Source organism: Populus trichocarpa, chromosome 11 (genome assembly GCF_000002775.5).
Source record: "Populus trichocarpa isolate Nisqually-1 chromosome 11, P.trichocarpa_v4.1, whole genome shotgun sequence".
Taxonomy (NCBI): domain Eukaryota; kingdom Viridiplantae; phylum Streptophyta; class Magnoliopsida; order Malpighiales; family Salicaceae; genus Populus; species Populus trichocarpa.
In genome coordinates, this window is record NC_037295.2 from 11,210,966 (window position 1) to 11,238,700 (window position 27,735).

The 27,735-nt window shown below is 35.5% G+C and overlaps 2 protein-coding genes across 4 annotated transcripts; both read left to right on the top strand.

Moving 5' to 3' along the window:
* Positions 1-8,944: 8,944 nt before the first annotated feature.
* Positions 8,945-15,977, top strand: LOC7483622 (probable WRKY transcription factor 20). 3 transcript variants are annotated; one of them, XM_024581601.2, is made up of 6 exons: positions 8,946-9,406; positions 10,740-10,898; positions 11,402-11,933; positions 12,043-12,178; positions 12,259-12,417; positions 15,355-15,977. In XM_024581601.2, exons 1-6 carry the CDS (start codon positions 9,209-9,211, stop codon positions 15,851-15,853), a joined length of 1,683 nt encoding a protein of 560 aa, XP_024437369.2. In that variant the 5' UTR covers positions 8,946-9,208; the 3' UTR covers positions 15,854-15,977. The 3 variants fall into 3 exon arrangements, with proteins under 3 accessions (XP_024437370.2, XP_024437369.2, XP_052301461.1); XM_052445501.1 differs by having other exon boundaries at positions 9,265-9,406; positions 10,132-10,898; XM_024581602.2 differs by lacking the exon at positions 10,740-10,898 and having other exon boundaries at positions 8,945-9,406.
* A 7,129-nt stretch (positions 15,978-23,106) lies between these two features.
* Positions 23,107-25,620, top strand: LOC7471857 (probable leucine-rich repeat receptor-like protein kinase IMK3). Its single transcript, XM_052456948.1, has 2 exons — positions 23,107-24,100; positions 24,926-25,620. The coding sequence occupies exons 1-2, from the start codon at positions 23,107-23,109 to the stop codon at positions 25,411-25,413; spliced, it is 1,482 nt and encodes a 493-aa protein (XP_052312908.1). The 3' UTR covers positions 25,414-25,620.
* Positions 25,621-27,735: the final 2,115 nt, after the last annotated feature.

Genomic DNA, 27,735 nt, shown 5'->3' on the forward strand with positions numbered 1-27,735 from the left:
TAAAATCTATGTTTAATCTTTTTGAACTTCCATTAGTTTATGAGAATATGAGTATTATGTTTGATAATTAAATGAGATAGATGAAGATATAAATCAAATGAATGAGTGTGCATGCAAGTTTTAACGTTTAATTGGTTTAGGGATTGACTTTAAAAATATGTCATATTGACTTTATAGTGTTATACTAATGCAAGCTTTCGAGCCTTCAACATTATATTCTTTGATTGTACATTCTTTTAATGATATGTATCTCTAGAACTTGCTTCATATCTTGTTGAGATTACATTCACATTACATGTGTACATGAAGATGATAAAGGCATTAGAAATTTTAACCACTTGAGCCAAAAAGCCAACCTAAAGCATATTATCCTTAGTGAGCCCCTTTTGAGCTTGTTTATCTTTTCTTTGTTTTACCCATGTGTAAGCCTTAAATTTTTATATTTTTTCATTTTTCCTTGGCCAAGGATTAGTAGAGCATATACTTGTTAATATCTCATGGATTATGGTTCGAAATTATGTGAAAAGAAAAAAAAAAGTGATGCTTGATGAAAAGATGGGCAAAGTTGCCAAAGGTGAGGAAAATAAAAGAAAAGGAAAGAAAAGGAAAATAAAAAAGAAAAGTGTTCCTTTGTGTTCTTAAGATTTTATGTTGATGGAGCTTGAAATCAAATGAAGTTAAGTATTGGTCCTTAAAGATAGAAAATTTATGTGCTTTGATGGGATATCTTCTTTCAAAAATCATCTTTTTAGAATGCTCTACTTCCTTTGGTTTTAGCCTTTTCTTTTCCTTTCTTTTACCTCTCCTTAACCTTAACCCCATTACAACAAAAAAGTAAGACCTTTTGATTCATGCATTGCTTGTAACATTTTAGTAATAGAGATGAGATTGCAAGCTTATGGTAGAACATATTCATTGATTGAATTAAGAGATTTAAATACATAAGCCCTAAACACATGAGTGTTGAAGTGTATATCAATGAGAGGACCTATCACTTTGGCATGACATAAATTTCTTTTAAATCCCGACGAGTAATTGAGTTTTGAAGTTTGTATGTAAATAAATTCATAAAACTTTATACTCTTTATCCTTCTTGATTGTATTCTTGTTTATAATGCATATATTCTTGAATATTGATGGGAGATTAGGAGATTAGTCATAGTGGTTTGATTTAATTTAATTTCAAGTTGATTTTACCTATCCTTTCTCGAGGACGAGCAAGAGCTAAGTGTGGGGGTATTTGATGTAACCATATTATTTGATAGTTTCACCCACATTTACCTAGTATTTTGCCTATTTTTTATATATAAAATGCCTTGATATTCTTTATTTTATGTTTTAAAGGCACTTTTGGATGAAAGATGCAAAAATGAGTAAATTGGAGGTAATTAGCATATTTAACCTTCAGTAGATGTTTTGTGCAGAGTGTGAGTTCTAGAGGGCTAAATGAAGTGATTCCAGTATTTTGCCTATTTTTTATATATAAAATGCCTTGATATTCTTTATTTTATGTTTTGAAGGCACTTTTGGATGAAAGATGCAAAAATGAGTAAATTGGAGGTAATTAGCATATTTAACCTTCAGTAGATGTTTTGTGCAGAGTGTGAGTTCTAGAGGGCTAAATGAAGTGATTCCAGTGGCATTAAAAAGCTAACATCCATACCTTTCTGAAAATCTAAGACAAGAAAATAAAATAAGGAAGAGCATGAAAATCGCAGCCTTCAAAGTCAAATCTCACAATCTACTAGTGTTGACCTTCGATCATTCTAACTTGAATATCGTAAGCTATAGAAGTCCAATTGATGCAAACGTAATTTTTTTGGATTTCTGACTCAAAGACCTATACACTCTCCAAATTTCAGCAAAAAATGATGTCATATGAGGGAGATATGATTTTTCAAATATAACAACTGAATTCTGCCATCAAACAGGTTTCGTAAAGAAACGAGTCCAAATTACGTTCTGAAGCATCTAAACCGACATCCAATTTTTTATTTCAGCAATTTAGCTCCTCTAAATCAAAGCTTGAAGATTTCATGTAAGGCCCGGCCCACTCCCCCTTGCAGAATATTGTCCGCTATGGCTCAACCCAACCCGGCTTCCACGCCTCACGGTTTTGTTCCTGGCAGCCCACAGGCCCCAAAACGCGTCCTACAAGGCTAGGTACCAACTGCCTTCATATGCCCTGGCTCTGGACACTCTTCTTTCGATGTGGGATGTTACATTTCATGCAAGGCTATTTCTTGTTTTTAGGAAAATAGTTATTGAAGTACTTAAATGTAAACTGTCGACTTAAGATAGGATTATTTTGTAAAATAAAGACTAGAATTTTCTAGGATATAAAAAAAATAAGAGGAGAGAAGGGAGGAGAGCCAACCAAGAGAGAAAAACACCCCCCTTCCTCTAAGAAACCCAAAATCATGCATTCCTCCTTCTTTTTGATTAGTTGTTCAACAAACATGCAAGGCCAAACTCTTTTTCTTGGTTGCAAGGGCACGAAAACCTTCGGATTTCAAGAATTGTGAGATTTATTTTACCTCTTCCTTTCAGTTTATATGATGAATGAATATGTTTGTTCACCTATGCTTATTTCTTAGGATTTTTTTATTTTAATTGCTAGAGTAGACTCTAAGTTATTATTGTGAACAATCTATTGTTAAGTTTGCTATCAAAACTGGAGTTGTGATATTTAAACTTGTGAAGCAACTAAGTTTAATAATTATGACGGATCTACATTATTAATCTTAGGAAAAACATTCGAACAAATCAAACATGGATTGCAAACAATTATGTTTTCTTGATTAATTAACTTATCTAGTTCTTAAGGCTGCCATTGAATTAAATTACTAGTGCGGACTATCAAGGAAGATTTTGCAGATCACGAAACAGCACACAATTAGCCTCCAATTATGCTAATTATTCTATCATTTAATTTTTAATTACACCTGATTCTATGCTCAATAACTATAGCTGTAACGGTAGCATAGATTTAGCACAAACTTTCAAACATTCCTTAGATAGACTCTGCTATTGTAAATATAAGGCACTGCTGCCATCTATTGTAATTCAAGCTTTGAAGTATTGTCTGTAGATTTATTATATGGTATCAGAGCAGCAAATCTCTAACGAGCCAACGATCCAAGTATCCACCATGTTTGCTTCCCTAAATCAAACCTCAACTTTTTCTCTTCAACCCCAACCCTCTTCCGCAACAGACAAGCCACTCATTGCTCTTAATATCACTGCACAAATCAATGAAAAATTAACCCCCTCCACTTTCCTCCAGTGGCGTGCTCAGTTTGAAGCACTCCTCGTCGGGTATGATTTGCTCAATTATGTTGAAGGCACGTTTTTATGTCCTTCCTCCTCTGGTTCCACTATTGATGAGCTGCACAAGAACCACTGGATCAGACAAGATAAACTCATCTTGAGTGCTATTCTAGCCTCTACTTCCTCATCAATAACACCTCTCATTGCCACGGCCCCAACCTCTCATGGAGCTTGGAAAAAACTCAAAACTCTATATGCTAGCAGATCCAGAACACGTGTTATGCAGTTGAAGGAGGAGCTCATATTAATCCAGCATGGACATCGATCAATCACAGACTATCTCCATGCTGTGAAGAAACTGGTTGATGAAATAGCCATTATTGATCATCCAATTTCGGATAATGACCTAACCCTTTATGTGTTAAATGGTTTAGGTTCAGATTTTTGAGAGATTGCAGGACCTATCCATGCCAGGGAGTCCTCTCTAAACTTTGAGGAGTTACATGATCTTCTGGTTGGCCATGAGGCGTATCTAAAGCGCTTGGAAATTGCAACACAAACCATGGTTGTCTCTGCCAACTACACGAAGACAAAGCAGTATGTGCAAGGAGGATATAATCAGGGATCCTCACGGCACAATAGGCAACACTCTCAACGTGGGCCTTACACTTTCAGTCCAGGACAAAATCCTAACGGGGCTCACCGTGACAGACGCAGCTCAAATTACAACATTGGCAGGTCCACTAATTTCAATCGGCGCTATCAGCCCAAATGCCAACTTTGTGATCAGTTTGGTCACACTGCCAAGTTCTGCTCCCACTCAAATTCCTCAAATATTTCTGCAAACTGTGCCACATCATCCACGGGCAAAGACAAAAATTGGCTCCTTGATTCCGCAGCCTCTCATAATATCACAGGAGATCTCTCTAATTTATCTATTCATTCTGAATATGATGGCACTGACGAAGTACTTCTTGGTAATGGTTCAGGTTTGGTAGTCTCACACGTTGGTTCTTTGGCTTTACACTCCCCCAACCGAACTTTCCTTTTGCGTGATACTCTTTGTGTTCCAAACCTTTGCAAAAATTTAATATATGTTCATTATCTTACCAAACAAAATAATGTGTTTGTTGAATTTCACCCTTTTCATTTTCTTGTGAAGGACATGATCACGAGGGCGATACTGCTAAAAGGAGCATGTAACGATGGCATCTATACCTTCCCCATATCAATGGTCCCCGTTTCCTCCAAAAAGGTCGCTAATGTTCATATACGAACATCACTTGATGGATGGCACAAGCGCCTTGGACATCCTTCTACCAAAATCGTTCACAGTCTTGTCAAGAGTTTTTCCCTTCCTATTACTTCCAATCAAAAGTTGCTTTCATTATGTCATTCCTACTCTATTAATAAAGCACATCAACAACCATTCCGTGTCACAAGTCTTAAAAGCCATGCACCACTTGATATTATTTACACTGATGTGTGGGGTCTTGCTAGTTATACTGGTCTTGATGGATCCAAATATTATCTTATTTTTGTGGATCATTATACAAAATATATATGGTTTTACCAATGGTCACAAAATCCGGTGTCTCTACTATTTTCCCACTTTTTAAAAAGGTTGTGGAAAATCGTTTTCAAAAAACCATCAAAACACTGTATTCTGATAATGGTGGAGAGTTCATTGCTTTAAAATCATATCTCTCACTTCATGGCACATCTCATTATACTACTGCTCCACACACACCCCCAACAAAATGGTGTTTCAGAACGTCGCCACCGTCATTAGTTGAAACGGGCCTCACTTATTTTCATGATGCAAATCTTGATTTTTCGTATTGGCCATATGCTTTTCAAACTGCATCTTACCTTATCAATCGACAACCTACACCTCTTCTCCACGAAAAATCACCCCTGGAAGTTCTTTTTGGTCAACCACCAAATTACTTAAAGTTCAAAAAATTTAGGTGTATTTGCTACCCGTTTACCCGGCCCTATAATTCAAACAAAATGCAGCCAAAATCCCAAACTTGCATTTTTCTTGGCTACTCTTTAACGCAAAATGCATACAAATGTTTTGAACCCACTACAAAAAAATTCTTCACTTCACGACACGTGCTATTTGATGAACATAAATATTTCTTCAGACCATCCACTCCCGTGTCCTCTTCTTCATCTCACACAACTTCAGAGTCTCAAACATGGCTTCCCTTCCCTCCTGTTCCTTCCATGTTTGTTCTTTCACCATCAAACCTGACTTGCCAGCACCAGGAAGGTCCACTTGCCATCGTTACATCCTCTTCAGGTAATCTCGATAACTCCTCTGATCACTCCACTCTTCCTTGCTTCCAAAACCCAACCCTTCACCCACCTTCTTCACCCGATCTTCTCCCTGCTGCTATGCCTAACTCTTCCCTATCACTTTCTGCTACCAACTCTAGTTTCCCTCCAATCCTTCCCCACTCTCCTCACCCTATCCTTCCCGAAGCACCTAAACCTTCCTACCGTATTCACAGCATGACCACCAGATCAATGAACCAAATCTTCAAACCCGAGCAACTCAACACTATATCCAAATATCCCCTTCCCCAAACCATTGAGCCAACAAGTGTGAGTCAGGCTTTATCTCAACCTCACTGGCGTACTGTCATGTCTCATGAGCTTACTGCTCTTATGAAACATGGCACCTAGGACTTGGTTCTACCTCCCTCCGATTGTCAACCAGTGGGTTGCAAGTGGGTATTCCGCACAAAATGCAAAGCCGACGGGTCAGTGGATCGTTTCAAAGCCTGTCTCATCGCCAAAGGCTATCATCAACGTCCTGGTGTTGATTACAAAGAGACTTTCAGTCCCGTGGTTAAACCAGCCACCATCAGGGTTGTCCTCTCTATTGCTGTCATGCATGCATGGGAACTGAGGCAAATGGACGTTCACAATGCTTTTTTAAATGGTGCACTAACTGAAACTGTGTTTATGCAGCAGCCCCCCGGCTTCAAGGATTTATCCAAGCCTCATCATGTTTGCATATTAAACAAAGCACTCTATGGCCTCAAACAAGCCCCACGGGCTTGGTATACAGCTTTTAAATCTGGCATCCTTCAGCTGGGTTTTCATATCTCCAAGGCAGATTCCTCCCTTTTCATTTACAGAGACGACTCAACTCTCTGTTATCTCCTCGTATATGTGGATGACCTTGTCATTACAGGGAATACTCCATCCTTTGTGCATTTTGTTATCCAGCAGCTTGGTTCCCAATTCTCTCTCAAAGACATGGGTTCACTTCATTATTTTCTAGGTGTTGAAATGATCCCCACTCTAGTCGGGTTGTTTCTTTCTCAACATCAATATGTTCGTGACCTCTTAGCTACAACAAGTATGAGCGGTGGGAAAAATGTCTCCACTCCTCTCTCCTCCACTCAGCCTCTTAAATTAATTGATGGCACTGCTGCTGTGGATAGCTCAGATTTTCATCGTATCATTGGCAACCTCCAGTACCTTACTTTGATGCGCCCTGATATCTCATTTGCTGTTAACAAACTATCTCAATTTATGCACCAACCTACAACAACACACTGGACTGCTGCCAAAAGGCTCATTCGTTACTTAAAATACACCATCTTCCATGGCCTTCAGCTCCGCAAGACTGGCACCACTACCTTAAGGACTTATTCTGATGCTGACTGGGCTGGCAACATTGATGATCGCACGTCCACCTCTGCCTATATCAGTTTTTTAGGTTCCAATCCTATTTCTTGGAGTTCCAAGAAGCAACGGGCTGTTGCACGTTCCACAACCGAAGCTGAATATCGGGCTCTCGCCACTGCGGCCTCTGAAACGGTGTGGTTGTCCACTCTTCTAACAGAACTAGGTTTTTCAGCACCACAATGTCCCCAACTGCTATGTGATAATCTCAGTGCAACATATCTCAATTTCAACCCTGTTAATCACTCACGCATGAAACACATTCAAATAGATCTTCATTTTGTCCGTGACTTGGTACAAAAAGGCAGTCTTCAGGTCCACCACGTTCACACTCAAGACCAATTAGCTGATCTCTTAACAAAGCCACTGTCCAGGCAGCGCACTGAGTTATTGCGTCACAAGATTGGTCTTACCGATGGAAGCTCAATCTTGCGGGGGCGTATCAAGGAAGATTCTGCAGATCATGAAACAACACACAATTAGCCTCCAATTATGCTAATTATTCTGTCATTCAATTTGTAATTACACCTGATTCTATGCTCAATAACTATGGCTGTAACGGTAGCATAGATTTAGCATAGACTTTCAAACATTCCTTAGATAGACTCTACTATTGTAAATATAAGGCACTGCTGCCATCTATTGTAATTCAAGCTTTGAAGTATTGTCTGTAGATTTATTATACGGACACTATGGTTGTTTGATGGTTAGGATTAGTTATACAGCGGATCTGTTAACTAATCAACATAAGAAAAGATAAATATTCAGAGTATAAATTGATGTTTCGTTTCCATTATCAGTTCTGATTTTCGTAGGTGGATGTTTACTTGAAACCAAGGTTTGCTCTCTTGATAATTTTCTGATTTTATTTACTTTCGCTTGATAGTTTTATATTTTCTTTTGCTTTATCCTAGATAACTTCCAAACCCCCCCCCAAATTGCGTATCATATAGCATACAAATCCGAACTAGACCTTCTTTGTGGGATCAACCACTTGCTTGCTCTATATTATCTTGTGTGTTGTGTTTTAAGTTAGGGTAATTAATTTGTATGATCGCGACATCGCAACAAAAAAGCATCCGTTAATCTCTCGATGATCATAAAAAAACAAAAAGGCATCCGATAATGAATCTGAAACTTTTATCTAGATAAGCTTAAATAAAAAACTTTGAAAAGTTTGATATGAAAAATATGCTTGAAATATTTTAATTTTAAAAATGTTTTGACTATTTTTTAAAAAATTATTGGGAATGTAAAAATAAATTATAATAAAATAATCATTTTTATTCATGATTTGTTTTTAACAAGGCACTTTACTTAAATGCGATCCCTCCATTTATAACATGATTGATAACTATTAGTCAACAAAATTGACTAAATAAACTTCTTTTTATAAATACAATAGAAAATAATAAAAAAATAAATTTATAATTATAATAAAAAACTTAAAAATAAAAAAAAATTAATCATATTTTTTATTTTTAATAAGTGAAATTAAAAAAATATCTACATTAAATAGAAAAACTAAAATCACCAAACAAGTATCTTATGGAGGAAAAGTTTTTGGACATATTTTTGTTATGTGTATTTGATTTTATATAAAATAAAAAGATTTTTAATCAATTCACTTAACCTATTGATTTTATATAAAATTAATTGTGCGATGAAACACAGTATCAATTATGTTTTTTGAGGTTTTTATGTCTAACATTAGAATTAAATAGAACAAAGATTCCTTTTATCAATATCTGAAATAAATAAATATAAAAGGAAACCTAAATGGATATTGGAAGCTCATGCCAATAAATAAAAAAATAAAAAAATAAATATATTTCTCATTCTATAGAGGTAAGAATTGAAGTAATGATGATATGAAGATTTGAATTGAGATATTTGGAAGATCAAATATATATTATAATTACGAGTGACTAATGAAGTGTTAATTAATGAGATGGAGGATAACCAACGGTAAGAAAAATGGAAACATGAAACCAATAGTTCCTTCCAGATCCAATGTATTAAACAAGTCAACTACTCGGTCTCGCTCTCGCTCTCGCTCTCTCTCTCAATCCTCAAAACCTTTCTTCCTTTGCAAACACACTTCATTCACACTTGTCAGTTGTCACCGTAACTCACAGCTGCATACTTCTCTCCTGACCAGAAGACACACAAACACTCTCTTTAAATTACCGAACCACCCCTCCCCCTTTCCTTTTTAGAACCCTCCCTCCCCATGGACAACATTAACTCTCGCTCTGAGGTTCCCGACGGCAGCGATCCGACGAGGCCGGATACCTGTGGCGGCGGCGCTAGGTACAAGCTGATGTCGCCGGCCAAGCTTCCGATCTCGAGATCGGCTTGCACCATGATCTCTCCTGGACTCAGCCCGACCTCGTTTCTTGAGTCTCCAGTTCTTCTCTCGAATGTTAAGGTTAGTGGTTTTAGTATATATACTTTTTTGGATCGGAGTTGATGGTTTTTTCTGTTTGGTTGGAGTTGTTTAAGGATGTGGGTGGTTGGGAGGTGAGATAAGTAGAGCCAACTGGAGGACTTGATAATTGAAGTGACCAAACAGACCATTATTAAATTAAAAATCTTTGTTTTGTCGCATTCACCAAGGCAAGGTAATAATCAAAGTAGTTTTGTCGCTGTTATATATATATGATAATAATGATAAAACAGTGTTTTCTACTATTTCATCTCACCAGCTCTCAAAAGAACGGTGCTCTTTACAGCTTCGTGTTGTTGAGTTCAAGAAGTGGAGAATTGACTTTAAAAAACAAGATGCTCTTACTTTCATTTTTTATTTTCAAAAAAAAGAAAAAGAAAAAACGAAATGCCAGTTACTATATTTGTCTCGTTTCGTGTTAATTTAATTTATGTGATTCGGGAGTGCTTATGTCGTAGCCTGAAGTTATAGATTCTGATGCTTTATGAATTTGGTACCATGTCTCGTGTGGAATTTGTCTGGAGAATATTACCTTTTTTTTTTTAATTACTATTAGCCTAAGCTTCCCCTTTTTATGTTCTCTTTTCTTTTAGAAAAAAAAAAAAATCTTTTTTTGTTCTTTTAGATGCCTGTGTTGTGTTCTCACATAATGAGTCTTTGCCATGCTTCTTCTTGTCTATGTTCTATTGGTCTTGTTGGGTTTACAGATATGACTGCAAAGAAGCTTGAAGGTATATGTGAATCAAACAAGTGAGAATAAACTTGATTATCCATAGAGAGAACAAACTTGGTTGCCCATCATGAGTCCATGACCATATAGAGCAGAAGCTTAAATGTGATAGACAGCATATGTTGAGTTCAAGCATGAGAAATTGGGTTTGCGGCTTTGTTCAGTTGGGTATGTAGTTTTCTACATTTGAAGTACTGGTCCAAATGGAAATATTTGAAAATTGATGTCTCTCTTACTGGGTTCAATATATATTTATTTCCCTCTTTTTATATTTTCTGAATTTCCTTACGCTTGTGTAACCTGGCAATGATCGGTTAGCTCACGTCACTTGTTTAGATGCACTGATCTTTCTATGTATTGATGCTGATAAGAAAGATCTAAGAGCTTCACAGATTTGGTGCCAGACTCCAGACAGTGGCATAATAGTTATCAGTTGCGCCATTGATGAGGGCCTTAGGACATTCAGGGATTATGAAACTTGCCTTCATCTTGATTTTGTATTCTTTCAAGTCTTGTTTACTTGATCTGCTTGTACTTTGCCTTAGAAATATCTTTAGGCTGATTCCTATCTTCTTGACTTCACAGGCAGAGCCTTCCCCCACTACTGGCACATTTACTAATCCTCAAACTGTGCTTGGTTCTCTTAGCTCCACTTCATATCCAGCTACTACTGTTTACTCCACCAACTTTGGAGAAAGAAAATCCAACTGCTTTGAGTTTAGACCACATGCTAGGTCAGACATGGTAAGATCCCAATGAAATTTCAGGCTCTCATAAAATGCGTGGCGACTTTAGGTACTTAGTGTTATGTAATTTTTTGTGGACTTAAATTGCTTGATATTACTCCAATAAATTATATGGTGCTTCTATCCCCACATTCATGTTTAAATAACAGCTCCAATAATTCCTCACATCACTCAGTGTCTTCTACTTTTTAACGCGTTTAATTTTACAAGAGCTTCTAAACCTAAAACCTGACCTATATTAACTAGTTTGTGGTTTCTCCACAAAACTGAAATATTCACTGCCAATGAGCCATTGGTTTTATTCATTCTCATTCTGAACAATATTTGCAGAAGGATAAAATGAAGACTTAGATGATGAGGCATGTTTTTTAACTCGACCTTCCTGTTTTCCCTTCTCTGGAATTACTAAATGTTTATAAACTCATTTCAATTCCTGATATCTACAAGTAGCCTTGCTGGTTTAGGGGCATTGTTTGCCTAACGTGTTTCATTTATTTCAAGGTTTCTGCTGATATGAACCATCAGAGAAGTGCACAATGTGTTAAAGTCCAAAGCCAATGCCAGTCTCAATCATTTCCATCATCACCCTCAGTAAAAGGTGAGATGGCAGTCTGTACAAATGAGCTGACTCTATCAACACCACTTCACATGGTTACTTCAGGTTCTAGTGTTCCTGCTGAAGTTGATTCAGATGAACTAAACCAAATGGGGCTCTCTAGCAGTGGGCTTCGTGCATCACAGTCAGGAAGTGCACCTACAGTGTCATCTGATGATGGATATAAGTGGAGAAAATATGGACAGAAACACGTTAAAGGAAGTGAGTTCCCACGCAGCTATTACAAATGCACACATCCTAACTGTGAAGTGAAAAAGTTATTTGAGTGCTCTCATGATGGACAAATAACAGAGATTATTTACAAGGGTACACACGATCATCCTAAACCTCAACCAAGCCGGCGATATGCCTCTGGCTCTGGTTTGTTCATGCTGGAAGAAAGATTTGACAAGTTTTCTTCTCTACCTAGTCAAGATGGTATGGATGGAAACTTCTTAGGGAATTCAGTTTGCTATCTACTTTCCATATGTACTAACCAATGTTCCTTCACTCCTTTCATTTTCTCTTTCAATCACTTACATTGCAGACAAGTCACCTGGTGCATATGGACAGGTGTCTCATGCTATCGAACCAGATGGTGCCCCTGAACTATCTCCTGGCACAACAAATGATGATACTGGAGAGGGTGCTGAGGATGACAAAGATCCCTTCTCGAAAAGAAGGTATCAGTTCATAACACCATTTTACTCATAAAATACATATATTAACCATAATATGGTCTCATAAAACACCATTTGAGCAGGAGGTTGGATGCTGGAGGTTTTGATGTTACTCCCGTGATCAAACCTATTCGAGAACCACGTGTTGTCGTGCAAACTCAGAGTGAGGTTGATATACTGGATGATGGGTATAGGTGGCGCAAATATGGCCAGAAAGTGGTGAGAGGAAATCCTAATCCAAGGTATGTTTTCTGTGTTGATGATGAGTTAAATAGTTTCTGCTTTTTCACTGTTATGGTCCATTCTAACATGTTGTAACTCTTTTCTTCAGTAATTTATTGAATTTCTGGGGAATGTCCTGTGCATTAGTACCTTTGTAGCAGTCATATTTGCCTTCTCATGATGTGGATAATGGATAAAGTGATGGAATGGGCAGATATCATCTCTTGAATTGTTTAATGCCCTGTTTTTCTGACTATGGGTTTGACATGAAATCATTGTGATTCATAATTTAACTACTCTCATAAATATGAGCTTTAGTGTGAAACCGTCTTACAATATGCACATTGTCGTGGGACAATGGGTTGGATTATATTTCAACAATAGGAGATAATTCCTACTTGGATTGTTTCTTTAGCATTGCTATTGTAGCATGATAAATTTTTTATAAATTTGAAGTTGGAACAAGATAGCTGAGGTTAGGGTTCATAAGAAACATCTATAATCTGAATGAATTGATAAAATATAAAAGATTGATAGAAGTAACAAAGAACGACCATAAAATAACCTTAGCAACCTATTTATATTAGTCTAAGCCCTAGATCCCTATGGAAGAAGGGTTCGTAATCTTATTCCATCAGTAAAACTAAACTTTTAAGGAAATACTTCAAAAACTCATTAATCATATGATCCTATATAACTAACCCTAGTATCATAAATAAAATAAAATAAATTGTATAGAAAGCTCTTGCATTACTGTCCTTGGGTTGGAAGAAACCTGTTCTTGAGTTAAAACGATTCTTGCCGCAATCTTAAGGATGTCCAATTAAGAGTCTCTATCCCCCTTTTCTTTCTTTGCTTCAACTGTATAACACGAATAGATATTAGAATTAGTTCCTCCATGATAATGCTTGCAGAACAAACATCTAGATGCGAATTATATTTCTCACATTGATTTCTAGAGTAATGAATTGCAAACCTTAAAACTTGCTTCAACATGTGTTTTTGTACAGATAACCTTTGCACAATTCTTTTGCCTTTGGGATAATATCATGCATGTAATCGAAAGGATCTGCATGGCCTCACTAGATAAATTTCTTTTGTTGAGCAACCAACTATCATTACTGTTTTTGTACAACTCTCCTATTCTCTTTGCACTCAACTACTAGCTTTTCAACGAGGGCATCGTTTTTAACATCATCTCTATCATTAATGTTTTTGTTGCTGCCATAATTATTCTCATAATCATTGTTGTAATAAACATCATGGATTGGTGGAGAATCCCAATCCACATATACTCCTTTCCAATGAACGTTTCATCCATTTGTACTTGCTGCCCTTCAACTTTTTTCATGCAGAGTTTTTCCACCCTTCCAATCCACCTTGCACCAAAGATTTATGGCTCCAGCCTCATAGTCTTCATCCTTATGATTACCTTCTGGTATGTCTAAGGAGTTGTGATCGCCTTCTGGAATCTCCACTTGGGCTTCCACTAGTTCCTGTTGCTTCAAAACATCAATAGTGCACATCAAATGTTCAATTAAACCCACTTATCTCAACCAAAATTGTTTGCCAATCTTGATTTCTCCATTTACAACCTCCAACACATCCCGACATGGTTATAAGGATTGAACCCAACACAATTGCGAGGATCTTTTCACTCTGCCATTTGACTTAGTGTGGGAAGGGGAAAACATTAGAAAACAGAAATTACAGCAGAATAATGACTAGAATGAAGATGTAATTGAAATTGGAACAAGATTGAGTTTAGGGTTCATAAGAAACCATTAGAATTTGAATATAGTGATAAAATAACAAGGAGCAACTATAAAATAACCCTAGCAGCCTATTTATATTAGTTTAAGCCCTACATTCTTGTAGGAAAAAGATTCCTAGTCTTAGTCCCCAAATAAACTACCTAGCTTCTAAATAAAGACTTTAAAAAGTCACATGCTGATCACATTACCCTAGATTAATTAAGTAGCTCTAATATCAGAAATAAAATAACATAAATTGAAAGAAAGCTCCTGGATCAGATCATTCTTTAAACTTAAGTAAAAGGTTGGGAAAATGAAGATCTTTTAATATGTTTTTGCAAGTGAATCTCTGTGCCTAGAAATTGCAGACATTCAGCGAAATGCAGAAGAAGGTTGTGAAGACTTTTTAACAAGTCCTCCTTCCCTCTCAATATCTTAAAGAAAAAAGGAGTCCCCCTTCTCCATAGAATGAAAGTATGTGAGGATGATGCGGGGAAAATATACGCTATGAAGCCAAAACCTACCGGGAAAATGCTTAATTTCTTAAAATCTGATTGGACTGGAATATTTAATCGTTAGTAATTATAACATGCAATACCCACCCCGATTCTTGGAAAACTTAGTCAGTGTAGGGATTTAATGCTGATTTTTCATTTCTTATTATTCCTTGCCAGAATCCCTTGCTTTTGATCAAAATCTTTTGTCAAGGTTGCCATTAGAGGACCTTTTCCTTGTCCCAAAAGTACTACAGGCTTTTGAATTCCTTTTAGGAAGATGAAAGTAAGCTAATTTGAACCAGATATGCTGATTTCAAGTCTCTGTCAACACTGAGGGTCCTTGAAAGATCAATAGGAATTCTTATGGATGTGAAACACTATGCTTGATATTGTGTTAATCAATATTCTGGAGAAACTTGGGAGTTTGCAGTGGAGGCCTGAAGATTGCAATTATAATAACCATAAAGAACAATCTCTAGGGACTTCTACCATAGTACTAACAGAACAATAGTGATGATCAGAACACACACACATGCAGTGATAGCTGATTTTTTGAATTTTATTTGTAATTCTTTGCTTTAACTTACCTTTGTTTTCTAGCTAATTTGTTAATTTTCATTCTTAAAACAAAATTTCTACTCTTTCCCCATTTCGTTATTTCTTATGAGATATGATGTTTTCTTGTCATGTTTTACCGATCCTTCAGGAGTTACTACAAATGCACAAATGCTGGATGCCCAGTTAGAAAGCATGTGGAGAGGGCGTCACATGATCCAAAAGCAGTTATAACCACATATGAGGGGAAACACAACCATGATGTACCTACAGCTAGGACAAACAGTCATGACACAGCAGGACCATCAGCTGTGAATGGAACCTCAAGGACTAGACCAGATAAAAATGAGACAATTAGCCTTGATCTTGGGGTCGGGATCAGTTCTACATCTGAAAACTTGTCCAGCGATCAGCAACAAGCTTTGCATGCTGAACTTGTCAGATTCGAAAACCAATCAAGTAGTGGTTCCAGTTTCAGAATAGTTCATGCGAGCCCAATTGCGGCTTACTATGGTGTTTTAAATGGTGGCATGAATCAGTATGGATCTAGACAAATTCCGAGTGAAGGCCGTAGCATTGAAATTCCACCTTTAAACCGTTCTTCGTATCCATATCCGCAGAACGTGGGAAGTTTATTAACGGGTCCATAAGTTTGTCTAATTTGTTTAAATTTGTCTCTTGCCTTATAGCTGGTAAATAACAGAAAGGTTAGAAACTGAATTTAAAAATTATGTATTGCTCTTTATATATTCTTGCTGATGGTCTTCGAGCTCATATCTGGTGTTGGGATCTTCCCTTACGTGTACTCTCCTCCCTCCTGTTTCCATATCAACTTCGGTGACCACTAAGAGTGAGTGTAAATGCTTATGAAAAATTTTGAATTTTTTTTGTTTTAATTTTTTTTTAATGATTTTGAAGTGGTGATGTTAAATTATTTTTGTTAAATGAAATAAAAATATTATTTTAATATATTTTTAAATAAAAAGTATTTTGAAAAGCAAATCTCAAAGAGTAATATTTTATTTTCTGAAAATAGTAATGTAAATAGTGGTTTTAATTAGTGATGTAGAAATTAAAATAAGTTTCTTTTCTTGTTTGTTTTTCTTTTCTTTAGATTTTCCTCTAATATCATACTGGTTTTTTATATTGAGTTGTATTATGATAATGCTCATAGAGCGAGGATAAAAGTACATAAAAGATGACCTTACAATTTACATGTGCTAATTTCAGAAGCCAATCCTTTGAAAGCATATTTTAAAGGAATATATCAGGCTATTTTTTGTTACGAACACCATTTGAAAACAAAATTGGTCAAATATTATCAAAAGTTTTGGAGAAATAAAATAGTTTAGCACCGTGATTAAAAAAAATATATCATCTTAAGATATTTTTAAATAAAAATATTGTATTTCAAAGAAATTGTTAAATAAACTTATATTAGTTAAAATGAGGACAGAGAAGAGAGAAAAAAATAAAGAGATTTTAAAAGTATATTGAAACTTTATTATGACATCACTACTACCATAAAAAAGATCTCGATAAAATAAATTCAATGAAACTAAGAAAGGTCATCAATTTTGACAAAAGTGGATCACACTCTCCGTTCAAAGGCAAGTGAGACACATTGAAACTCCAATTACGACACTAACAATATCATCATAAAGATCTCGATGAAATGAATCCAATGACATCAAGAAAGATCAGTAATGGTGACCGGAGTGGGCCACATGTAATGATGACTCATTTTCCTTTCGATGGAGAGTGTACCAAACTGTATTATTTCGCCAGTCGCAACATGTATTAAACTATGTTATTGATGATAATGCAAAATATCATATTTTTCTCTCTTAATGTTTAGTCTTTATACTTATCTAATGTCCAAATGTACTCATTAAAAATGAGAATCCATTTTTCTAATTATGTTATGAATTGTTTATGAGGAGATATAATGTAAGAGAAAGGGGTACATGTACTATTTTAGATCAAAGGACTGTCGAATCCAACACTATTACTTGGAAGACCATTAATGGAAAATTTATCCAATCTCTTTCTTCTATAAGTGAGTTCAATGGGCATAAGGAGGAGATTGATATTGAAGTTAGGGAATGTGATATGGATAGGGAGTGTACTAATCAAGAGTCTATGCTTTTAATTTTGGTAAGTCCTCTTTAATCTTATTTAAATTATGTCAGCAAGTGAAATGTTAATCAAGTTGCAAATAAGGATAAAGACTTTCTTGAGAAAAAGAAGAAGGTTTTGGTAGGTTCTTCCAAGAAGAAAAAGAAATTAGGCTCCTTGCACGGGTAAATTGAGGTAATCTTTGTGTTGTTGTTTGTCTTCCTCTCTACATTTTCTATGTTTATCAAATGTTGTAATGTTAGAGGTTTGAATGATTCTATAAAGCATTTATAATTGCGTCGTCTTGTCCAACATGAAAAGGTGGATTTTTTGGGTTAGTTGAAACTCAAGTTAGAGAAAGAAATAAAGATAGTGTTTCTAGATTTCTTCTTCTTCAAAATTGGTCTTTCTTGTATTATTATGATTTTTCATGTTGCATTCAAATTTGAATTTGTTGGGATGCTGATGTGGTGAAGGTGGATGTTTTAGGTAGTTCGAATTAGTTTATTTATATTTGTGTTAATATGTTGGGTACCAATACTTGCTTCAACGCTTCTATCATTTATAGAGATAATAGTTTGTTTAAACGTGAGGCTTTATGGTTTGATATTGTGAGTCATAGTGATGGTTGAGAGTCCACTTCATCGATTCTTATGGGTGATTTTTATGTTATTTATTCTCTAGATAAGAAGAGACGTGGTGCTATATGGTGGCCGTTATGAAAAAATAACCTTAATAATATTATTCAATTAGGTTTAGAGGACCTTAGATTCTTTGGTTCTATGTTTACTTGGATTAATCAGCAATGTAATAATGTGCTTATTAATATGAAATGGAAGTGTGATTTTGCAGTTTCTAGAGCTATTTTTGCATGCTTTTGGTATCTTGAATCATTTTTGGATGTTAGTTAAGCTTGTGTACATACCTAAAAGGAAGGTTCCTTTCAAGTATTTTGATTTTTAGGTTGATTATCCTCACTTTGTACAGATTATTGTCAAGGCCTAGGTGGAGAAAGTCACTAGTACTTGATGGTCATTTTATGTAAAAAGTTAAAGTATGTTAAGGTTGTTTTGAAAGAATTTAATAAGAAGTTTTTTGCTAAGATACCGAAGAGGGTTTTGATGGCTAAGAAAGCCATAAAAGATGCTCAATGTCTGGTGTAGCAAAACCCTCTTGATTTGGATATTCATAGAACTGAGTCTATATTGGTAAAGGAGTATGTGAGACTTGCTCAAGCCGATGAGAGGTTTATTAGGCAAAAATATCGGGTTCAATGGCTGAATTTAAGGGATAAGAATTCAAAGTTTTCTTTTAACTCGATTAAGTATCATCACTGTCGTAAAAAAATTCTTTCCATTCATAATGATATTGACACTTTTATTACTGAACAAAAGGGGTATATGACACCATTGTTAACTACTTTGAGAATATTTTGGGGGGTCTCGGTCAAATTCTGGTATTAGGAAAAAATATCGAGTTCATTGGTTGAATTTAAAGGACAAGAATTCAAAGTTTTCCTTTAACTCGGTCAAGTATCATCACTGTCGCAAAAAATATCTTTTCATTCATAATGATATTGACACTTTTATTACTGATGCAAAGGAGGTAAATGACACCATTGTTAACTACTTTGAGAATATTTTGGGGGGTCTCGTTCAAATTCTAGTATTGACTATTCTTTTATTTGTGAGGCTTTTTCTTGGCGGTTATCTTCTTTTTAAACCATGAGTCTTGAAACTCATATTAGTGATGATGAAATTCAGAAGGTCCTCTTCTCTTTTAAAGATAATAAGAATCCCGATCCATATAGGTTCAATATGGGTTTCTTTAAGAAAGCTTGAAGTATTGTTAGTCGAGACACTATTAATGTTGTTTGGTCTTTCTTCAATTCTGGCCAGTTACTCAAACAGGTGAATGCTACTACTATAGCTTTAAATCCTAAGGTTCCTAATCCTTCAAGGGTTAAGGATTTTATGACTTTCTTGTTGTAATCCATTTACAAATGCATTGCAAAGATTATTGCTAATAGAGTTAAGAGTATGCTTCCAGATTTAGATGGCCCATTTCATTCTGTTTTTGTTGAGAGGTGAAATATTAGTGCTAACATCTTATCATTTCAAGAGCTTCTTCATAATTATTATCAGAGAGAGGGTCATTTTAGGTGTTCTTTGAAGGTGGAATTGATGAAAACTTATGATTCAGTTAGGTGAGACTTTTTATTGGTTGTTCTTCATATGTTTGGTTTTCCTTCCCGTATGGTTAACTGGATTGCTGAATGTATCTCTATTTCTATATTTTTAGTCTCTATCAATTGTGAGGTTCATGGTTTCTTTCCTAGTGGTAAAGGGTCAAGGCAAGGAGATCATGTATTGCCTTACTTGTTTATTCTTGCTATGGAAGTTTTCTCAGGTTTGATAGGTTAGATGGTTAGAGAAAATGACTTTATATTTCACTAGCATTGTGAGAAGGAGCATCTTACTCACTTGTGTTTTGCTAATGATTTGATGATTTTTTGTCGAGCTAAGGTGGTTATGGTTTCCTTAATTAACCATAGCCTTGATCAATTTTGGATTTTGTCTAGTTTGTCTCCTAATAATAACAAGAGTAGCATGTTCCTATATGGTGTTAAGCCTGATACTAAAATGCAGCTTCTTAATGTTCTCGATTACAAGGAAGGGAAGTTGCTCGTTAGGTACCTTGGTGTTCCTTTTATTACTAAAAAACTCACATCTCCTAATTGTTTGATCCTTGTGGACCATATTATGGCTAAGGCTAAGAGTGAATTAATTGCACTCTTTTATATCCGGCTAGACTTCAGCTTATCAAATCCTTTCTCTTCTCTATTCACCTATACTGGTCTTCTCTATTCATTCTTCCGAAGGCTGTTGTTGTGAAAATCATTTCTTTGTTGAGATCTTTTTTGTGGAATGATAGTAATCTTGCTTTAAGTGGTGCTAAAATTTCTTGGGATAAGATTTGCTTACCAAAGGAGGAAGGGGGCTTAGGTGATATAAATCTGAAGGTTTAGAATCAAGCCGTCATGGTTAAACACTTATGGACTATATGCATTAGACTGGTTCATTCAATTTAATCGTCTTGGATACATTCATACTTGTTGCGAGGTAGGAGTATTTAGGAGGTGATTTGTCCTAGGAACTATTCTTGGAGTTGGAGGAAGATTCTTGGTCTTCGCAGTCTTATTCGAAGGTTTATATGCTACCGCATAGGTGATGGTTGTTCCACTTCTCTATGGTTTGATAATTGGCATCCTGGGGGTCACTTGGTGAAGGTTTTTGGGGACAAAATTATTATTGACTCTGGCTTGGGTAGAGAAGCAAGGTTGAGTTGTATTATTGCTGGTCAAGAGTGAACTTGGACTCCTACTAGATGTACCCCTGTTTTTTTTTTTCACTTGGATGATAGGATGTTTGATATTGTGTGTTGGAAGGATGATCCTAAAGGTATTTTCTCCATTCATAGTGTTTGGAATTCTATCCGTCCATTATAGAACAAAGTGGAGTGGTGAGAGCTTGTATGACATAAACATGCTATCCTGCGATTCTCTTTCATCTTATGGCTTGCTATTCACGAGACACTTTCGACTTGGGATAAGTTCATGTCCTACGGTTCCATTCAGGTTGACCAGTGCTTTTTATACGGGGGTGGTAGGGAAGATTTTGATGATTTATTTTTTTACTGCATGTTCTTTCATCGCATTTGGTATGATCTTTGTTCTAAATGCCTCATTCTTTTTTGGCGCAGATCCTGGATTAGTACCATTTTACGGCTCTTTCTTTTGGGTGGAGGTAGTTCTCTTAAATCGTTGATAACCATATTGATATTAGATGTTGTAGTTTACTACATTTGGAGGGAAAGGAATGCTCGGCTCCATGGTGAAGCTCCTCACAACAATTCAATTGTTTATAGCGATATTGTTAATTGTATTGTTTCTAAAGTTAATCTTCTTCATAATATGGTATCTTTGAATACTAACATACTACTTCATATTTTATGAGGATTTTCTGATGATATTTTCATTTCTTGTTGATTTGTTTCTTGTTTAGGTTTTGAGGGCATGCCCTCTTAGCCTCTGTCTCCGGGGTACGTCCCAGTTTTCTTGTTCGTTGCTTTAGGTTAGGTGGGGTTTTGTCTGTGTTTTTGAGTTGTGTGAGTTTTACCCTATTGCTGTTATTTTGTTTTTTTTGGGTTAATATACTTCTCTTATCCACACAAAACAAAAAAGAAAAAAGAAAAACCTTGTTTTGTAAATGTTGGTGATTCCAATATCTAATAATCTATTCTCAACATTTTATCCTAATGATCGATCAGCTTTGGAAGAAATATCATCCTTGTGAGGTTCAGTGAACCTTATCGCAAATGAAACTGATATACATACAAACGACAGCTAATAATCATGGACTGAACGGCACGGCACTACTACATTTCCACCCTTCTCCCCTGGCACCAGTTTGTTATTTATAGAAGTCCCATGCAAGGAAATCAAAGCCGTTACTAGCGAAGGGCAATAATACTCCTTGAGTTCTCATTATTATTATTAGCCAAATATAAAGTAATTTCACCTGTTTTTCCTTCTTTAGCCAAATATAAACATTTGATGAAGTGGTGATGAAATGTTATGAATAATCCTAACATGATGAACAGATGCAAAAACATCCAAATGCTTTTCCAACCCAGAAGGTTAGTTTTTGTCGGTCTCCAGCACTGACAGCTTCTGATATCCCTACGATGAGCTACGGTGCTTCAAATGTAAACATGATTCTTGGAGTAAAATATTGAAAAATTCCATTGTAATTGAAGTTGAAGAAATTCCCACAAATTTGTCGTCTTGTGTGTGCAACTTCCCTCAACTGCTTTATGTTTTTCACGTATGTCCATTCCCACTTGGTTTTATCAAACATGAGCTTCTTTTTTTCTTTTTTAATCGATGAATTAAATGATGGCAGCTTTGAAAATGCATGTTCTTTGAGCACAGATGTTCCAGAGGACATGCATTGCTTTCTACAAAATATCCTTTGATTCTGATGTTCGTGACATGTTATTCTAATGGCCTAAGTTACTCAAAGTTATCATGAATTTTGGGTTTATTAGTTATTAAATTTTTTTAATTAAATACAATGAACTATTTTTTAATAAAAAACAATCCTCTCTGTTCAGGTTTCCATCACTTTGTTATTTTTTTTTAAATAATATGTTTTCACATCAAAATTAATAAAAAAAAATCTATTTTTATAAAAAACAGTTTGAGCGATCAAAATTTAAAATCCAAAAACTAAATTCAATTTCATCCAAACTTCAGGGTAATTTTTTAATAATTTGGCCGACGGTAACCCGAGGTTTTACAAACATTCATTAATGTGATAATTTCAGAAGAACAATCATGCAAGGCCAACTTCAAACTGTTATCAAGCAAACGCCGAGCCTGGATTCGCAGCCTAATATATCTGGTTGTGGGTCAATCTCAACTTTGATTATATCTATAGTGAAGAATCTCTAATATGCTTTTCGGTATCCCATAGAAGACAACGAAGTATTGAACAATATTTGAAACTTTGGCCATATCTACATAATCTTTGGAAATGATGAAAGAAATGTCTTCGTCTGAGGAACAAAAACAATGGAGGAGTGATGTTTGTAGTATCAGTCCATTTCTCTGATTTGACATACCTTAAAAGAAAGTGAAAAAACTGCTGATTAAAACTTTCCACCTTGATCACATTTTCATCCTGTTTTCGAATGTTCAAACAAATAAGTAGATGTTAGTAAAATGTGGAGGAGGAGGAATTGCTATCTGCTATTGAAGGCCCTGGCACACATCACCGTGTTTTTCTTCATCACAGCATGTTCAGGAGGTGAGTTGTCCGAAACTGAGTCTTTCTTCACTTTCATGAGAGCCATTGATCCCCAAAATGTGCTGAGAATCAGCTGGAGTGGGATAGTGCCACATCCTTGCTCGTATAGGTGGCGGGGAGTCAAGTGCAATTTTCAGCCTCCTGCTATAACACAAATCAGGCTTGACAGGCAGAACTTTACTGGGACAATTGATGCAGACTCCCTTTGTGGGCTCCAACACCTGCAAGTCCTGAGCTTAGCAAAGAATCACATCCAAGGAAATATTCCTCACTCCATATTGAATTGCAGAAGCCTGACCTATTTAAATCTAAGCAGTAATTTTCTGACTGGGAGGGTGCCTGTGCCTCTATTCAAGTTGAAATATCTCCGGACCTTGGATATCTCTAACAATTATTTAACTGTAATTATTCCTCGTCCCGAACTGGAATTCAAGCATCTAAATCATTATTCTATGAAACATAGTGCAGTGAAGATGTACAATCTTCAAAAATTGGCAATAGTGGCAGACTCCGTGGCCCTAAATAGCACTGACGCTGGTTCCGTCGAACATCCTGCAGACCCATCTAATGGAAGCAAGCCTGGTTCTGGCAAAAGGAAATGGTACGACAAAGCCATATACGTCGTCCCATTAGCTTTTGGCATTGTATTTCTCTCTGTATTAGCTTATTTTGTGAATAAGAGGTTCTCTGATTCGGCCAAAGAGAGGGAGATTCTGAAATCTCTGGCACATTCTCCTCAGAAAACTCCTCCACCTGTGCCTCAAGAAGACTTGAAGCCTAAAGAAAGATGCTCAGAGCTCGTTTTCTTTGTTGAAGAGAAAGAAAGATTCGGATTGGATGACCTCTTTGAAGCTACCGCTGACTTACAAAGTCAGACCCCTAGCAGCAGTCTGTACAAGGTGAAGCTTGGTAATATCGTATACGCCGTCAAAAGATTGAAGAAATTGCAGGTATCATTTGAGGAGTTTGGCCAAACAATGAGGCAGATTGGGAATTTGAAGCACCCAAACATTCTACCCCTTGTTGGTTACAATTCCACTGATGAGGAAAAACTTCTAATATACAAGTATCAAAGCAGTGGAAGCCTGCTAAACCTGCTAGAGGGTAAGTTTTGCTATTCTTGATTTAAAATTGTCCCAAACATGCTTGATGCACACACAAAAGCACTCAGACTCAGAGAAGCAAGCATGCATGCACACACGTGGGTGTTCAAATGCAAAAGGATCTGTGCAAGCCATTTCAGGCCTGAGAAGTGTAAAAGGCGGCATGCTTGGCCACTCTTGAACTTCTCTCCCATGTCTGAAATTGTTCCACATTCATCAAATTAAAGAGAATAAAAGAATGTCTGAACTTGTTGCTTCTCGAATATAGTTTATATGCCTTTCCATTCAGAATATATTCTTAAGAGAATTAATGTTCGGTTTTCGTTGTAACTAATGAGGTTAAGATATAAAGAACAACATAGTATCACGTGACCCTTATTCTTATGACCAGCACGTTCAGATCTTGAAATGTGTTACTTTTTCTACATGCAAACATATATATCAGCAGATTGTTGTTGGTAACCTGCAGACTACATTGAAGGCAAGAGGGAGTTCCCATGGAAACATCGGCTGTCAATAGCAATTGGCATTGCAAGGGGTTTGGACTTCATATACAGGAATCCTATTGAGCATGAGATCAAACCTCATGGGAACATTAAGCTTTCAAATATCCTGCTGGATGAAAATCAAGAACCACTAATTAGTGAGTACGGATTTTCAACATTTTTGGACCCCAAGAGAGTTTGGTCCTTTTCCTCCAATGGTTATACAGCCCCTGAGAAAATCTTGTCGGAACAAGGCGATGTTTTCAGTTTTGGAATAATTATGCTTGAGTTACTAACAGGAAAAACTGTGGAGAAGAGTGGGATAGACCTTCCTAAATGGGTCAGATCCATAGTAAGGGAGGAATGGACAGGAGAAGTTTTCGACAAGGAGTTCAATCACGCTGCGAGGCAATATGCATTCCCTTTGCTCATTATCTCTCTCAAATGTGTATCAAAATCACCGGAAGAGCGCCCACCTATGGGAGAAGTGATGGAGAAGATAGAGGAAGTAGTGAATGCAAATGAGGAATTCACTATTTCTTCTATGGGCTCAATACTATCCAGTCCACCAGAGTGGTGCATACTTCACTCTGTCATACCTGAGACTTGGGATACTCCTGGCTCAAATTATTGACCACGGACGGTATTTCTTTGATCCAGTACTAGGAGCTTTTTCCCTCCTTTCTTTCTTTTCTCTTTTCTTCCCCTTCTTCTGATTTGGTCATCTGGCTTTTACGTACGAAGACATCTCAATCGCATGATTTAATATTCTATGTAATAAACAGCTTGTCCAAGCCTGTAACTGCGAATGAAGGCAGAAGCCGACTACATCAATGACGAGTGAGAGTTGACCTTTGATGTGTTTACTTTGCCAACCAATGTTTTGCATAATCTTTTCTTCTTCCTGCTTATATAATTAATGTACGCATATAATGATTTGGCTATCAGCCTTTTCGAAAAGAATGAATGAGATCAGTAAACATTATTATCAAGGATTGATCGAGAGATATTCCAATACCCAATAAAAGAATGAATTCTTTCTTTTAGTTATTTTATTCAGAATTATTAACCAGTACATTTTGATTTATTTCCTTTCATTATGTTTGTAGATAACATTATTTATAATATTCGACACCTTCCTTTTCATATTTATTAACACAATTGATCCATCATAATATTTGAATTGTGAACTCAAAATCTTTGTCTCTATATTATTAGAACTCTTGTTAACAACTCGTTTTTAACTTTAATTAAAAAAAAAAACATTCTGATAATTTTGATGCAAATCTAATAAGAAATCATAAAAACAATCCAATGTTGTGAGTTGTTGTCGGGAACTCTTTGATAATGTTATTAAACTAGGCTTAACAAATCAACTTGAAGACCTACAACCCAGCTTTTTGCCTCATTTGAGTTTTTAATATTAAAACATCGATATCTTGGAATAATCTGGATTAACTCGAGTTAACTTGTCAAATTAATACCCTCGATCATGTACATAGCTGAGTTTAATAATTTATTAAAAAACTATTTTTTATTTAATTATATAATAATAAAAATAGATGCGTTTAGAAAAGTCACCAAATTGATTTAGACAAATAAATTATTATGGGTTTTGCAAAAAAGAATGATTGTTAATGTTATAAAATGATAGCTTTAATACTATTTGAAAGCAAAGTAAAAATTGAATGGCATTTAATAAAATAATACCTGAAATATATTCAGAATTAATTTAAGAATTCAATAAATTAATATATCTAACATATTTTTAATTATTTATTTTTTAAAGATAAATTTGAATTAGAAAACAACATTAAAAAAAATAAAGAACTACAAACAAACCAAACGTGCAGAGTTGAAAGATCTATCACACATGGCCCATTAAAAATCAAGCTAGACCTAGAGGTCAAGGACTTTTGTTTTTCTTTTTAAAATGCATTGTCCATCCATTTTTTTTTAAAAAAATGAAAGTAAATAATGCTTTGCTTGCTTGCCTAGTTTCCAACCATCTAAATGGTTGTAAAAAATGAGACTAATTTTTGTTTTGAGGTGAAAAGTGGAGCTGATGGAAATTTTGTTTTTAATTTTAAAAATTATTTTTCAATTTATTTTCACTTAAAAACAACTAATAAACACCCTTGAAATCTCAATAAATTAATTTTTCAACCAAAAACATCATGAAATACATCTAAAAACCTAAATTTAACCAATAATAAAAAAAATTCTTTCTTAACCTTGAGCCAAAGATAATGTTGTCATGTCTCCAATATTCTCACCAAGGTATAAAGCTCATTGACATATGTAAGGTAACTCAATGCTACCCTGTTGAGCGTTTCACTGAAATAAGCAGTGTGCCTTTTGTCCTACATTAACATGGCTTCAATACCTATAGTTGAAGCATCACATTTAATCTTGAAAGCCTTTTTAAAGTATGGCAAAGCTAAAACATGAGCAATATATAATTTATCTATTTATAAGTTAAAAACCATATCTTGTTGATCACCCCATTTAAAACTAATATAATTTTTCACTATCTTAATTAATGGTGTAGCTATGGTACTAAAATCCTTCACAAAACATCTATAAAAACTAGTTAGATCATGAAAACTCTTTAACTCAGTTATAGATTTAGTTGTAAGCCAATTTTGGATGGCCTTAACCTTGTCTTCATCTATCTTGATACCGCAGTTACAACATTTCTCAGAAACACAATTTCCACGCAAAAGGTACACTTCTTAAGATTAACATATAATTACTCATTATGCAATACATTAAGTACACTACACAAATGATTAAGATTCTCATTCATGTTCTTGTTATAGATTAGGATGTCATCAAAATACACAACCATAAATTTATTTATAAATTCATGCAACACATGATTCATTAGCTTCATAAACATACTAGGTGTATTTTGTAAGTCCAAATTACATAACTAACCATTCATGCAAACCAT

Excerpts from the sequence above, each read along its gene's own strand:
- LOC7471857 (XM_052456948.1), top strand. The coding sequence starts at position 23,107 with ATGTGGAGGAGGAGGAATTGCTATCTGCTATTGAAGGCCCTGGCACAC. Across the intron at positions 24,101-24,925 it reads TCTGTACAAGGTGAAGCTTG|AACCACTAATTAGTGAGTAC; the intron begins GTAATATCGTAT and ends ATGAAAATCAAG.
- LOC7483622 (XM_024581601.2), top strand. The coding sequence starts at position 9,209 with ATGGACAACATTAACTCTCGCTCTGAGGTTCCCGACGGCAGCGATCCG. Across the intron at positions 10,899-11,401 it reads CACATGCTAGGTCAGACATG|GTTTCTGCTGATATGAACCA; the intron begins GTAAGATCCCAA and ends ATTTATTTCAAG. Across the intron at positions 11,934-12,042 it reads TTCTCTACCTAGTCAAGATG|ACAAGTCACCTGGTGCATAT; the intron begins GTATGGATGGAA and ends CTTACATTGCAG.